Genomic DNA, 15,719 nt, shown 5'->3' with positions numbered 1-15,719 from the left:
GAGAGTGAGTTTTCTTATCATATATGTGGTGATATGGGATGATAACAGAATGCTGTAATGTACAGGCATCCATGCCCCCATGTGATAAGTTTTCTCACATGATTGTTTCTCTTAACTGTGGTTTCCAGATATAAAAGCATAATCTTTGGATTCACAGGAGCATTCTAGAATACATAGCAGGGTTTTGCTGTTATTCCTAGTGGTTCTTTTAATTTAAAAAAATCCAAACTTCCTTTATAATCAAAAGATCCACTTGTTTCCATTTCTTTAGCAGTATGAGTTCTCATAGTCAGTTTGGGCTGCTATTAACAGAACCCCATGAACAGAGTGGCTTATACAACAAACAGTTATTTCTCTCAGTCTGGATGCTGGAAAGTCTAAGTCTGAGTTTGAGGCAAAGCAGATGCAGTGTCTGCTTCACAGACCACAGTCTTCGCCTTATAACTTCACATGGCAGGAAAGGCAAGGGAGTTGTCTTGGGCCTCTTTTATAAGGGCACTAATTCCATTCATTAGGGCTCCACCCTCCTGACTTAATTACCCTCCAAAGCCTCCTGACACCATGACTTTGGGGTCAGGATTTCAACATGTGAATCTGGTGTGGGGAAGCAAACATTCAATACTTTGCACCAGTGTAACACCAATTATACTGGATTAATTTAATATGCTTGTCTCCTATTAATTAATATTTGTTTACATTGTCAATGTTTTGAAAGTACTTCATAATCAGTATGATATTTCCTATTACACCTTCTCCATGTAAAAAATATTTATCCATCTATCTATAAACTGAGCTGTGTACTAATAATGATTCAATAGTATAGATTTAGATGTAGACTTAAATATATAAGTAATATTTTATGTAAGCCAATGACTTCAGACAGTACGATTTGTTTTGTTTTTATGAGCTAACTGTTAGAAGTATAAATGGATTTATCTGTTGTAGAGATATGACTATGATATTGTTTGAAAGTTTCCACTTATTTACTACATGTAGCTCAAATATATTTTTCTTTTAATGTTAAATGAAAATATGAAGTTATTTAAACAGCAAGTAAACTTTCTGCAGATACTTACTTTTGTATTGGGAAGAAACATTGATTAAATGTTTCATGTTTTTTACAAACTCAAAAGGTATTAATTTCATGGCTAGAGATAAATTATTTCTTAGTATCAACTTGGTTTAAATTTGACTAGAGACTCAAAATGCAAAGCAATAAAGATAAAAAGTGGTTCCACTGCCAGTGTCATTCAGTTGCCTTCTCTTACCTCCAAAATAATAGGTGTCACCTGAATCAATGAGCACAGCCACCAGGGGCTGAACAGCTGTGTCATCGTCCACCACCACATTCATATGGCTCCACTTAGCAGAGAAGGACACAGAGTGCCACTGCCCATCGTTTAATCCAGCACCTGGAGGAAATACAATCAGTCAGAGACAACTCTAAATTATGAGCTCTGTAAACACTTGAAAACAATTTGATTCAGATCACTGAATAAGTCAGAGAAGAGTGGTATTTACATGTTCATGTATCACTGAAAAAAAAATTAACCACCTATCTTTAATTTAAAAATTTCATTTATTACGAAAATAACACATGAATAAAAATATTACTCTTTCTGAAGAATCACTGTAACAAATTCTGGTAATTTGCTTAAAGTAACTAGAATTTAATTATCAAATATATACAGTAGAAGCCTTTACAATGGGATAAAAACAACACAGTTTGGTTTAATCTTCAAATGCAAAACTTACTTGCTTTACTGAATCTAACAAAAACATTTTACAAGAATCAAGAAAGTGAGTTGATAAAAAATATATCAAGAATGATTGTGAAAAGGTTTTTTTAGAAAAAGTTGACACAAAATTGCACATACTTATGGGGTGCGACAGGATTTGAAATGGAAGATCACTGGATGTCTGGCTTACTGCACCCATTAAGGTAAACCCTGCTTTCACTGTCTGAGCTATTTTACAGCCCTGTAAACTGTAGAAAACTGATAGTAATGCAAAATGACTTGTACCCATAGAAATACAAATGACTTGTGCCTGGCGAGGTGCAGTTGCTTACTGAACCATTTCATATCTGTCTGTAATTCATTTTGGCATTTCTTATCTGCCTGTATGTGTAGTACTCTGAATTATCCTCCGAACTGATTGTAACATCTTACTGGTTTCTTCATTGATTAGTTAAAATCTTTAACATATATTCGTGTGTTTCTGAATTAACAAATTATGATTATAGATATAATTATACTGTCTTTTAAAAGTTATTATTCGCTGGGCATGGTGGCTCATGCCTGTAATCCCAGCAGTTTGGGAGGCTGAGGCGGGCAGATCACCTGAGGTCGGGAGTTCGAGACCAGCCTGGCTAACATGGTGAAACCACATTTCTACTAAAAAACAAAAAATTAGCTGGGCATGGTGGCACTAGCCTATAGTCCCAGTCACTTCGGAGGCTGAGGCACAAGAATCACTTGAACCTGGGAGGTGGAGGTTGCAGTATGCTGAGATCACACCACTGTACTCCAGTCTGGGTGACAGAGTGAGACGCTGTCTCAAAAAGATAAAATAAAATAAAAGCGATTATTTAATATTTGATAAAAAATGCTTAGGAAAGAACTGGAGTTGTACTTTATATATGTACAATATTTTTATATATTTACACTCACATCCACATTATGATTCTTAGTAGTAATTATGAAATTAATCTTGTCAAATAATTTGGTAACATAATGAATTGTCTTTGATGGTAAATTTAAATGTTAAGGTATTTAAAATCACTAGAGGTATTCCGTGCTTTCTTTTACCTGATAATATGGCAAAGATACATGCCAATAAATGGGCTAAAAATAAGATTAGCTTCATGAGGCCTATTAAATTAACTTTGCACTGAAGTTTAAAATTAGGCCAAGATTGAAACTATTTCAGAAGTTACATATATTATAATAAACTTTAGACTAACAGAAATTTTCCTATAAAGTTAACATTTTACTTGATAGTCTTGGGAAACCTGTAAATTATTAAAATGACTCTATGCTTCATTTATTTTTCTTCCTAACATGCATTTATGTGAAATTAGTAATATTATTACCATTTCAAATGTAGTACTTCTTAAAAATTAAACATTAACATTAATATTTTAGCTTTCCCTTTTAACCTTCAGTGATGTATGAAACAGAAACAGAAGCAGTAATAAAGTGTAAGGAAATAAATTATTCTTTAAAATCAACCAAGATTCTGGATGTCTTCAATGTAAATCTAAACACAATCTGGAGGATTATATGATTCTGCAGGTTTCTGTGCCTTTTACCTTCTTTGAATTTTTTTTTTTTTTTTTTTTTTTTTTTTGAGATGGAGTCTCGCTCTGTCACCCAGGCTGGAGTGCAGTGGTGACATCTCGGTTCACTGCAAGCTCTGCCTTCCGGGTTCAAGCCATTCTCCTGCCTCAGCCTCCTGAGTAGCTAGGACTACAGGCACCCGCCACCACGCCTGGCTAATTTTTTTGTGTTTTTAGTAGAGATGGGGTTTCACCGTTGTTAGCCAGGATGGTCTCAATCTCCTGACCTCGTGATCTGCATGCCTTGGCCTCCCAAATTGCTGGGATTACGGGCGTGAGCCACCACACCTGGCCCCTTCTTTGAATTCTTTTACCACCCTGTGAATTGTAGAAAATTGAAAGCAGGCAAATGATTATTGTCCACAGACATGCAAATGAATTTTGTCTGGCAGAAATACAATTGAACTTCTTCCTGGTTCCTCTACCCCATCCCATGGAATAAGCCAGTTTTACATTATACACAAAATCATTGCAGCAGTAACATCTTACTGATTCCCTCATAAACTAATGAGTTAAACAAAATCTTTGACATGTTCTTTTTATAACTGCAAAAAGTGCCCTCTTTAAGAATATCTTTTGACAAATAAAAGCAGATCTTTGTATAACTGTTTTCATGTCTATCATCCACATTTGTTTTCTTTTTGTTTTCTATTAGGTTGTATTTGGCCTTTGGCCATAGTTTATGCACAAGAAAATCAGATACAGTAGAATCTGTAAATATTTCAATGAGAAGTTACTAAATTAATTGCCCACAACATAGATGTTATTTAAACATATTTGATATGAAGATGATCTCTTGTTAACAACTACAACATTTTAACTGCAGAGGCAAAATATCACACTCACAAAGCCATGAGCTAAAGCAAAATCCTGATGAGATTTAAGAACTTTAATTATATTTATTTCTAGTTATTGTGCAACCCAGAACTGGATGAAGTGCTTGTTCAGCACTTCATTGAATCCAGAATATATGCAACTCATCAGCAGTAAAACTGAACCAACTACTGTAGGAAAAAAATTGAGGGCAGTCTTTGAAATGGGCAAAGGAGATTACTGGGTATCTTTTCAATGGAAAGATCAGCTGATATTACGGGATTGTAAACCATCATCTTGGACTAGTTACTTTACAGCTGTGTAGTGACAGAAGTTAACTTGCAGAACATTGATAATAATGCAAATAATGCTTGTCCATAGAGATGCAAAGTGTGTACAGGGAAGGGATTTGCCTTTCCCTTTGGATATTGAAAAGTTTAGCTAGTCGACATCTCTTTTCTGACTATAAATGTGTGGTACTTCTTTAAACAGGCCTTACTGGTGTAAGGGTAAACACAAACCAAAACAAACAAAAGCTTTCTTAGTGCTAAAAGGGATACACACTTTCATTCACTTTTTTTGCTTAGAGCATTTCTTTCAGAAAACTTGTAATTGTACATCTTTAAAATCTTAAAACAAACAAACAAACAAACAAAATCTTCTTTAGCCTCTTTCTTGTTTCCAGGAGTGTTTTTCTTGAGGACCTTGGAGACATTTCTTTGAAATGTAAACATCAAGAAAGGCAGTGCTCCTATCTCCTTGTCTCCGTGGGAGTTTAATGTAGGTGCCTGGCTCCAAGTTGCAACTACCCACTTGTCAAAGAGACATGGAGTTTAGTTTTCCTTTGCATAAAGGAGTGTGCCTCCCCAATCACCAGGTGAATGTAAGATGGGCTGTGTAGCAAACGGCGCTGTCAAGTCCTCTTACTTGAGGACAAGTTGTCCTTTATCTTTAGAACATGTATGTAATGGGTTGTATCAGCCTGGCTATATAAATGGATGAAATTTCTTTATCTTTGCAATCACATTAGCGATTGCCTGAAATGTACATCACAGTCTGGCTTAATACTTATTCCATAATAAGACTATTTCATTTCTACCTTGTGAAACTGATTCACTATGTTGGTGGGCAATTTTATCTTTACTTATTTCCCCAACACTGGTTCTCTCATCAATGAGTTAAAGAAAATCTCTGACATGTGTTCATTCTGTATCTGTGTGTGGGTCACGATTTTAACCTTTCTTGGAAAAAATGTTATTCGTGAGGAAATGGAAACTAGGTTTGCATTTCTAAAAGATAAAAAATATACGTCTCCTCTGAATATCTGTTTTATCTCCCCTGAAACACCTGTGTGAGGTGGACACAGATTCTAACACCCAGGACTTGCCTGATTGTTCCAGAAGTACTGAGATAAGGCCCCGCCCTCCGAATTTCTTCACGGGTCTTGAAATCGTGCTTTCATACCACAACATTTAATAGCAGTATAGTCACGTGTGCCTCTTACAGCCAAAAGGAATCTTTTTTTGAGTATGATAACCCCCTGGTCTCAAGCAGAAGTCAGCCTCTTCGTCTGTGCCTTTTTCTTTTTCAGATTACGCTTTTTTTTTTTAAAGCCCGCATTTAGTTCCGATGCCAATTTAGGCACAATGTCAATTTAGGACCCAGTGCTCCTCCCATCTGCAAATCCAATCATCAAAATCCAGCAGCTCTGTAGTTAACAAACTTGCCCACATCTGACTGCATGTGAGATTAGTTCCCATCTATTGTAACTCAGTCTGGCTTCATGGGATTTGAGCCCCTAACCTAGCATTTGCCCAACAAAAACAGGCCCTGATGGGGAGTGGGGATGTGAGGGCCTGTGTGTAGGGTGGGCATTGTGCTAATAAAATCAGACTTCCTATTGTTCTCCCTGCAAAGGAGATCTGAGGTTTACCACTTCACAAGTGAAAACAGCTGAGGCTTAGGAGGCTTCATGATTTACATTTCAGAAGGGCAGTAAGTGGAGGAGCTGAGATTCTTCCAGGGTGCCCGGCTATCCCAGAAAACGAATCAGCCATCAACAGAAGAATAAGAACTCTTGGTATTTGCCGGGCATCTTTCCCTGTAAAGTGATAGTTATCAATTGCCTACTGTGTATAGAATATTTGTGCACAGACCCTGAGCGGCGGGGCGGAGAAGGGAAAGGAGAAGGAGGACAGGAGAGGAATGTGCCTCTAGGTATTGTCTGTTCCAAGAGGTCCTGACCCTAGTTCTTTGGGATGGAGGCTGGTATATGTTTGTCAGGAAATGGAGCTCAAGGGTATTCCTTGTATATGGGAAGGTACGTCTGCAGAAATATGCATTTCATATTTCTCATATATAGTCATTTTGGTCAAAAGAACACTTTAGAGGCAGCGGGGTGTACCACACAGAACAGTCTAAAAGGAAGCAGCAATCTGTTCCTCTAGTGGGGGCATGGAGCATCTCACTGCCTCACTCACTCACTAATTACCAAATGATTTCCGTGTGGATATGTCAGGTTTATGGGAATACAACTCTTACCTGCTGTGACATTCCTTGGTGACTGTCCCGGCTGGAAGAGACTCAGTTTGAGCTTGCCATCCTTAAGAAAGAGGACGAAACTCCCTGAACCACGTCGAAGTTCGCCGAAAAGCAAATGTCCTGCTCTGTTCCACGTTCGAAATTGAAAAGTGACAGACACTTTGTCCTCCCCAGAGTTGCCTGGCAGAGCCAGATAACTCCTGGAGCTCAGAAAAGTCACAGGGACAGTCTGTGGCTGTGGACATGAGAAGGACACATTTCCCTATAAATAAAACAAAAGAGCACATTGAGCAGCCTTACAGGTGGTGCTTCTATCTAATTAAAGCCAGATTTTACGAAGACGTACAAGGCTTTTTATCAATCCAGGATTAGTCTGCCTGCTAAAGCTGAAATCTATGACATTTATCTTCTCTTTCAATGTAAGTATTATTATAATTGGGCAGACATCCATGTGGCTTTCTGTGTGTGTGTGAGAAATTCTCCACTTCTCTACTTCTCAGCATTAGTAAAGGAGTGTCAATATAATTTTAGTTCAACAGGAGTTTAATCTATGCCAGCTATTTTCCAGGCCCTGTGCTAGCCCTGAGGATACAGCAAATAACAGGACATTTTCATACTCAGTCTTTCTCCTGAGCAACATCTGGTCTTCTCTACACAATCCTCAAAATCTCTTTTGAACCAGCTTACTATTTTACTGGTTCCCTCATTAATGAATTGACTAAATCTTTGACACATGCTTATTTGATATTTGTATGGGTCATATTTTTAGCTGTTGGAAAGTTATATTTGACAGCCTTTCAAATGGTTTTCAGATCTAATAGTTATATACAATGTTTGAATATAGTATTTTTAGCATGAAAACATTGATGTTTTTATATAGTCAATTATGTCTATATTGTATTTTACAGCTTCTGAGTTTCCAATCTTTGTTAAGAAAGTTTCATACTACCCTAGGTCCTACATACAACCTCATAGATTTTCTTTAAGATTGTTGTTTGTTTCTCATCCTCTTTAATTTACATATTCTTAGTGTGTATAAGATAGTGATCATGCTTATTTTCTGCCTTATGGACACTTGTTTGTTCCGGCAGAATTTCAGAAATAATTCATCCCTGTTCCACTGAATTGAGCCACATTCCTTGTTACTAACAACTTTGCACATAAACTGGGATCTTTCTGAGATCTTGACTGTTCTACTGACTTCTCTGTTCCTATCCACTACCATACTGATTCTAGTATAGAAGCTTTTAGTATGCTTTAATATCTGGTAAGTCAACATCTTACTAGGTTTTTAAATGGTTTTTGTTTGTTTGTTTGTTTTGCTTTGTTTGGCTGGTGAAAGGAATAAGCAATTCTTGGGCATTATTCACACATAGGAATTTCAGTTCCAGAGAAAAACCCCAGTAATTCTGATTTTACTTGGAATTTCCATGGATTTATTTCTAATATACTATAAATGATTTTAGAAAAAGAATGTTACTGGAGCAGGACAGATCATCTAGGGTAGTGGCTCTCAAACCTAGCTAAACAGTCGAATCACCAGAAGGGCTCTTAAAATCCAGATACAGACCAATTAAAATCCCGATCTCTGGAGGTGGAGCCAGGTAAAGGTATCTTTTGAATCTCCTCTGGTGACTCCAAGATAAAGCCAAGTTTAAGAACCACACTGATCCAGTGGTAAAACAATTTTCAAAACAGAATCACATTTTAAAAAAATTTTGTCCCAACATACTTTAGAAATGGATATAATTCAGTTATCATTTTATAATAATCTTTAATACACATTCTAACTGTATACATCAATCAGAACATTTCTTCTTGACTATTTTTGTAATTCTGCTAAATGGGAAACAGTTTTCATGACAAGAAAACATTTGCAGAAGAAAATTTAAAAAAGAAAACATTTGCTGTAACGAACTAAATACCAAAAGCTTACAAGTAATTGGCGCTGATCCGTAGTACACATGTAATCACTGGACTATTACATATTTTTTATCTTTTTATCAGCTGTATATTTCTTGACCTCATCATTTAGGTGGGTAGCTGCCTGCTACAACAGAGAAGCAGGGCTTCTTGCCACAGAGGAGTGCTTGTTAGTTGACTGAATGAATTCTGGCAACTGATTTTCCCAACAAAATGCATTTTTAAATGTTTTCCTTTTATATATTGGAACAACTATTTGCCTGTTTTTATACAGAACACATAGAATTGTAGTAATTCTTAAAATGGAATTCCCATAATTAACATTATATATCCATATGCACAATTTGGAATGAATTGTCTTTTTGTTTTTGTGTGAAACTTACACATTTTAATAACCTCATTCAATGTAATTAGTAAATAGTTTTCTTGAGGATGATATCCAGAACCCAGAGATACCAGCTTAACTGTGGTTCTCCTTATTGGCTATACTCAATAATTCCATCAGTGAACCCATCAGTAATTCAGAATAACATGGAATGTATATGAAAACCTGTGTCTATTGTCCTCAAATAGTCTTGTCTCTTTGTGTCATAAGGCCCAACTCACTCTTCCTCACTTCAATGACAGTGTCTTTGGAAATAGCCCCATAGAAGTTAGGGTGAGGAGGAGGGATTCTTCTGAACACCAAGGACTGGCAGATAAAAGGTAGCTTAATATTCAGAACGTGTTAGGTCAGGCTTCTTGACATGGATGCCCATTGGCCAAACCCATCTTTGTATCTGTATCTGAGTAACGCATCTCCAACAAAGCCAACTTCAATAACCAGGTCTTTTTTCTTTTTCCTGTTGAGCAGCACTTAAATGTCAGTTTCTCCATGGACAGAAACTTTAGGTAGAGGGCTGTTCCATTTATCTCCTTCCTCTTTTCATTTCTTTTTCATCTTGTCAAAGGAAACTGCGCTCTGTGGAGCCTTGTTATCACTCTTCCCTTTGGTGTTTCCTTTTTCATGTATCTTGATGGTATTTTTCATTTTTATGATCTCAGCAGGGTGCTGTTCATAGTAAAACTTAGACTTCAAATCCAACTTTTTTTTTTTTTTTCTCCTTTACCTTCTTGGAAAGTTCATGGGCTTCACAGCTGTTTTTCCCTTTTTCTCATGCTAACCTAAGTGATGTATTCATTGTGTGGTCCGGTGACACACAGTCAGAGATATTTTCAGGTTTTGGTCCTGCAACCCATGAGCCAACTCCTCCAGCACATAACAGGAAAGAAAACATGTTTCCAACAATACAAATAAATATTCCCATGATGTGCTGCTGAGATACACTGACAACTAAACATGAGCTTTCCCTTTAACCCCAACTTAGATATTTCAAACTTTAAACATTGAAAGAAGTTTATTAACTGATTTGGAAGTATTTCCAGTTGATTAGGGAATAGATCATTAGGGACTGCCATTGCAAAATGATTGGTCTCCTGTGGATAACAACACCAAAAACACGTGAGACATATGAATTCTGATTTCCATGTAAAAATAGAAAGTTACTTTATTTCATATAAAAATGAAACAATGATGTCCTATGAGGCATATTTACTTTATAACTTTTTATGCATAATAAAAATTACTATATTAGGCTGGGTAAGGTGGCTCATGCCTGTAATCCCAGCATTTTGGGAGGCCGAGGCGAGTGTATCGTCTGAGGTCAGGAGTTTGAGACCAGCCTGGCCAATGTGGCAAAACCCTGTCTGTACTAAAAAAAATTAGCTGGGTGTGGTGGCACACACCTGTAGTCCCAGCTACTCGGGAGGCTGAGGCAGGAGAATGGCTTGAACCCAGGAGGCAGAGGTTGCAGTGAGCCAAGACTGTACCGCTGCACTCCAGCCTGAGCAACAGAGCAAGACTGCATCTCAAAACAAAAACAAAAACAAAAACAAAAAAAGTGCGCCTGTGGTCCTAGCACTTTGGGAGGCCAAGGTGGGCAGATCACGAGGTTGGGAAATCGAGACCATCCTGGCTAACATGGTGAAACCCCGTCTCTACTAAAAATACAAAAAGCCGGGCATGGTGGTGGGCACCTGTAGTCCCAGGTACTCGGGAGGCTGAGGCGGGAGAATGGCGTGAACCCAGGAGGCAGAGCTTGCAGTGAGCCAAGATCGTGCCATAGCACTCCAGTCTGGGCGACAGAGTGAGACTCCGTCTCAAAAAAAAAAAAAAAAAAAAAAATTGGCCAGGCCCGGTGGCTCACACCTGTAATCCCAGCACTTTGGGAGGCCGAGGCAGGCAGATCACCTGAGGCCAGGAATTCGAGACTAGCCTGGCCAACATGGCGAAACCCCGTCTCTACTAAAAGTACAAAAATTAGCTGGGCATGGTGGCGGGCGCCTGTAATCCCAGCTACTCAGGAGGCTGAGGCAGGAGAATTGCTTGAACCTGGGAGGCGTAAGCTCCAGTAAGCTGAGATTGCGCCGCTGCACTCCAACCTGGGAGACAAGAGGGAGACTCTGTCTCAAAAAATAAATAAATAAATAAAACTAAATTACTATATTACATGGGCAGCTGTTAAAGTAAGAACTGATTCTTAAAATATTAGATGAAATGGAGACTTCATATGAATAATTTTTAAATGCAAAAAATAAAATGTCCTTTTTTCTTTCCTTCCCATTAGGCTTCCTTACCATCATGAGGATCTGTGGTTTGTGTTTCTTGGCTAATTCGGTAACATCCACTCCATTATAATAAAGATTTTCTAAACACCCATGAAAGCTTTTACGTGTGAATGCCCGCGATCTTCCGGGTGTCGAAATTCCCCCAAAGCTGATCTTAGAAAGAAAAATGACATAAATAACATTGTTTAGTGATTTTCTGATGGTACATGTTTAAAGCATTTATAATTAATAGGTCTAGTACTAATTGTCACAAATCCATTCCCATTATCTTATATTTGCATGCTTGCTTATTCCAAATGAAGTGTTCTATCATAATGGCAGCTGTTAATACCTTTACTTCTGGCACCACACAGTTTTGAACAAACTTAAAAGGAAGAAGTCAACACACATTTTCTGCCACGTTGAAATTTTCAGCCATGTAGTTAAATTTACCCTTTGTGGGTCATATGATCTCTTTTGCAGCACTCAACTCTGACACGAAGTACCAATGTGGCCACGGACAACACATAAAGAAAGAGAATATGTTCCAATAAAACCTTCTCTTTTGAACAAAAACAGGCTTTGTATTTTTTTAATTAAAAAATGTCCAAACTTGGCCTGATGCCCATAGTTTGCCAACCTCTGCATTAGATATTATCTTTTGCTATTACATGGTTAAATTAAAGTAATAAAACTGAATAATCCAGTATAGGACTAGGATCTTCAGTTTAATATTATATGCCAAAGCCACTTATGCCAGTAAATATCACAGTTTTTCTGGTTTGTTCTGATCCTTCATACACTTTAAGGTGTCCTGTGAAGGACTGGAAGAATAGATGCTATTTAACAGTGTAGCTTAGATACATATGGGCAATGGGTTGCAAAAAGCATTAATGACTTAAAAAATATCAGGATATTATTCATATGTGAGCATCTGACTTTCTTGTTATTTAATAAATCTATTGGTGTTTATCTTGTTAACTTCTCAAAGTGATCCTAAATAATGCTATGTTGGTTAGGATTGCACCAAGACAAGAAAAAAAATCCCCCAGGAATCTGCATAGTCAAACAACAAGTGTAATATACCAGATGAAATTTCAAATGAAATATATTCAAATGAGTACATTTAATAACAATGCTTGCTACCTTGGTATTTCTGCATTTGTGGATTTCCTAAACCTAACACTGACTGTTTACTTCTTTTCAAGGTGGAAAAGATGATCTATTATAATAAACTGACCTATTAGAAGGCAGAAACAGTTTCATAGTACCGGGACAGACATACCTATTACTATTAGTCAACTTAGTTATGAATTACTATAAAATGGCATTTCTCTATGCAGCTACCTTATTTTTCAGGTTATATTTAATTTAAACTATATATCTATAATAACCTCAAAATTAAGATCCAAGTAACTGGAATCTCCCTTTGCTTGGAAATGATGAGTGTGTTTGTCCACGGTGAAGTTGACCTGCGTGTCGAGGAGCTCGATGAGGACTGAATGCCAGTGCTGGTCGTCCAGCAGGCTGCCCAGGGTGAGGGTCACAGGAGCAATAGTGGAAGGCAGCTTAGCATTGCCTTAAAGGAGAAGGAAAAAAACAGTTATTTCTGTTCAAAATCACAGCTTCCCTTTTTTAGTTGAGCATCACAGTTTGCATCCAACTTTCCATCTTACAGAGTTGTTTTCTCACTTTCTCCCTATCTTGAACACAATAACCTTACCCTGTTTTAATTTTTTTTAAGTTCAATTCTACACTTTGTTGAAATTTTTCTTAGTATTTTTTCTATTACTCATGGCATTTGGATTTACATTGCAAATATTTTCTTTCTTAGAACCTCATTATCAGCATTATCTCATAATTTTATAATGATGTATTGTCTTTATGATATGGATAATCATATATTACATATATATTATACACACATATGGTGATCTTGCACAGTTTGTCAAAATATATGCTGTTTACAGAAATCATACTTAGGATATGTATTGCATGCATCTGGTAGTAATGCTCTTAAACTTTCATTTACATTTGTTCATTGCAGTTCTACTTTGCACTTACTGTCCCAGAGTAACTATCACTTGTGTATTTTTTATTTCTTAAAGGTGTTCTGGTTTAGATGATGAATTATATGGTCATTTTATCTAACTGTGAAAAGACTGAGTACCAACAAATGTAAACAGATTTTTTTTAACTACTGGTATAAAGTTCAAGTATTTTTTTACCTGAATTAAGAAAAAAGACAAGCTTTCCTTTAATTAATTCCAGAGTAATGTGATTTCCATGTTGTCCTTCTCTGTGAAGTAGAATTCCATTGCTCTGCATGGCTTTAAATTTCAAAGAAATAACATCTCTTATTGGTTTTAAAGGTTTTTTATCAAGTGTATACAGCAGAGCACTTTGTCCATCAAAATAAACCACCTCAGATTCTAGGAAAGAAGATATTAAAAAGCAATTCTAAATATAAATATGCCATACAGTAGCACATTGAAAATGTGTGCATCCATATGCCACACCACACACACATAGACACACATTGTATTTCTAAGCCATTCACTGAAGGAAACAACTGACAATAATATATTTTCTGGTGGCATCATGAGTTGATATATGTAATACCCACTGTTAGATTTTTCTAACATTTTCTCAAACTTCATCATCTAGAAATGCTTTTATTAATCTACTCCCAATGGCTCTTATCTTTAGAGCAGCCCATTTCTTCTCATTCTGTTTGATTAAAAACAATCAGGAAAGAAGTCATATTTCACTACATAAATTATTTATTTTAAGGTCATTCTTATATTAAATATCAGTGTCACTCAATTTAAATACCTTTGTTCATTCCCAGTAGCTTTGGCTTCTCTTGATTCTTACACATCTACCTACTTTACTAAAGATTTTGTCTGTAAAGATACAGAAACACATATCATACTTATTAAATACTGCTTTAGACATGTAATAAATGTATTTTAAATGAGCTGACATGTAATATTTTTCTCAACCCTCGGCTAATGGTACTGCTAATGGGCACTGCAATGTGTCAACTTGGCTAGGCCATGGTAAACAGCTTTTGGTCAAACACTAGTCTTGATGTTGCAGTGCAGGTATTTTTTAGAGGTAATCAATATTAAATCAGTAAACATTGAGTAAAGCAGGTTAAACTCTATAACATGGGTGGGCCTCATCCAATCAGTTGAAGGCTGTAAGAGAAAGAAAGAAAACTGAAGTTCTCTAGGAAAGAAGGAATTTTGCCTCCAGACAACCTCTGGACTCCAGCTGCAATATCACCTCTTACCTAGGACTTGCCAGTCCTTACAATCAGGTAAGCCAATTCCTTAAAACTCTCTCTCTCTCTCTACACACACACACACACACACACACACACACACACACACACACACACAGGCACACAGACATCCTATTGGTTCTGTTTCTCTGGAGAGCCCTGACTGACAAAGGCACAGAGGTTTTGTTTTCTTGGATGCTTTGTTGAGAGAGCATGGCCTTAACACCTCTGTTTTGGTTCTTCCTGCTGTAGCTTGTCAGAACTCCAATGCTGCCACACTCTCTCAGCACTCTGTCAGGGTCTTATAAATTCACTATAAATGTCACATATGTTCAGCTCATCAAAAAACAAGTTGTTTCATTTTATCAGTAATATAAAATAATATTTGATAATATTTGTCAAAATCACATGAAGAAATTAATATTACCCAGAAAATCTCTTCTTTTTAAAAGTAAAAAGAAAAATAAGCAATTGTCCTTTGAAAAATATATTTATTTAATAAATGAAGATGCATGAAAACCTAGTGAAATATGAAACTATTTGAAGCTGACGAGCTGATGTCATTCAAGCCAATAAGATGGCATTGTTTAATTATATTTAATTTCACAAAAATATTACTAGTACTTTTTGCATGGCTATCTATTTCATTCACAGTATCTGAAATACATATAATAAACTGCACTTCAAAAGTTCTCCATTTTATGTATCATTTTAAAATTTAGAAGTTTGATTTTCTCACATTGGGTTAATGTACTTACAAGGAATTAATGTATCAAGTGCATGATGAATAAACACATTCTGAGTAAAATATGTGTAAATTAAACAATTATTCCTTGTTACATAACTTATTATGTGTTCATGATAAAAACAAAACTCTCTGTCAAATGTAAATGAAGACATCTAAGATTATTATTCCCTGGCCATGAACTAAGGGAAACTTGAAAAAGATTGACTACAGACTTTCACATTTTTAGCACTGCCCTTATACTTATAATCATGTCTTTATTTGTTGCTTAAAGAAAATGCTAATATTTGAGCTATTTTTTTTTTTAGTTGACTAACAAAGTTTTCTTCCCGAAAAGGTTTTTTCTGGATTATTGCAACCTATACATTTCTTTTTCTCATTCTATGTTTACTATTACTCTCCAACAGCAGTATTGATCTTCT

At 36.4% G+C, this 15,719-nt stretch overlaps 1 protein-coding gene across 6 annotated transcripts in view; it reads right to left on the bottom strand.

The window, feature by feature from the left end:
- LOC117978859 (contactin-associated protein-like 3) overlaps positions 1-15,719 on the bottom strand; it is a 239,003-nt gene that overhangs the window by 101,331 nt on the left and 121,953 nt on the right. For all 6 annotated transcript variants that reach the window (XM_055091859.2, XM_055091860.2, XM_055091856.2 and 3 more), the window contains exons 5-9: positions 13,492-13,695; positions 12,658-12,842; positions 11,294-11,437; positions 6,695-6,956; positions 1,269-1,412 (exon numbers count right to left, since the gene is read on the bottom strand). In XM_055091859.2, the coding sequence (XP_054947834.1) occupies positions 1,269-1,412; positions 6,695-6,956; positions 11,294-11,437; positions 12,658-12,842; positions 13,492-13,695 (939 nt within the window). The remainder of the gene's footprint in view (positions 1-1,268; positions 1,413-6,694; positions 6,957-11,293; positions 11,438-12,657; positions 12,843-13,491; positions 13,696-15,719) is intronic.

Source organism: Pan paniscus, chromosome 11, assembly GCF_029289425.2.
Source record: "Pan paniscus chromosome 11, NHGRI_mPanPan1-v2.0_pri, whole genome shotgun sequence".
Classification (NCBI taxonomy): Eukaryota; Metazoa; Chordata; class Mammalia; order Primates; family Hominidae; genus Pan; species Pan paniscus.
Note: the sequence above shows the minus strand (reverse complement) of the source record. Positions and strands in the feature narration are given on the sequence as shown.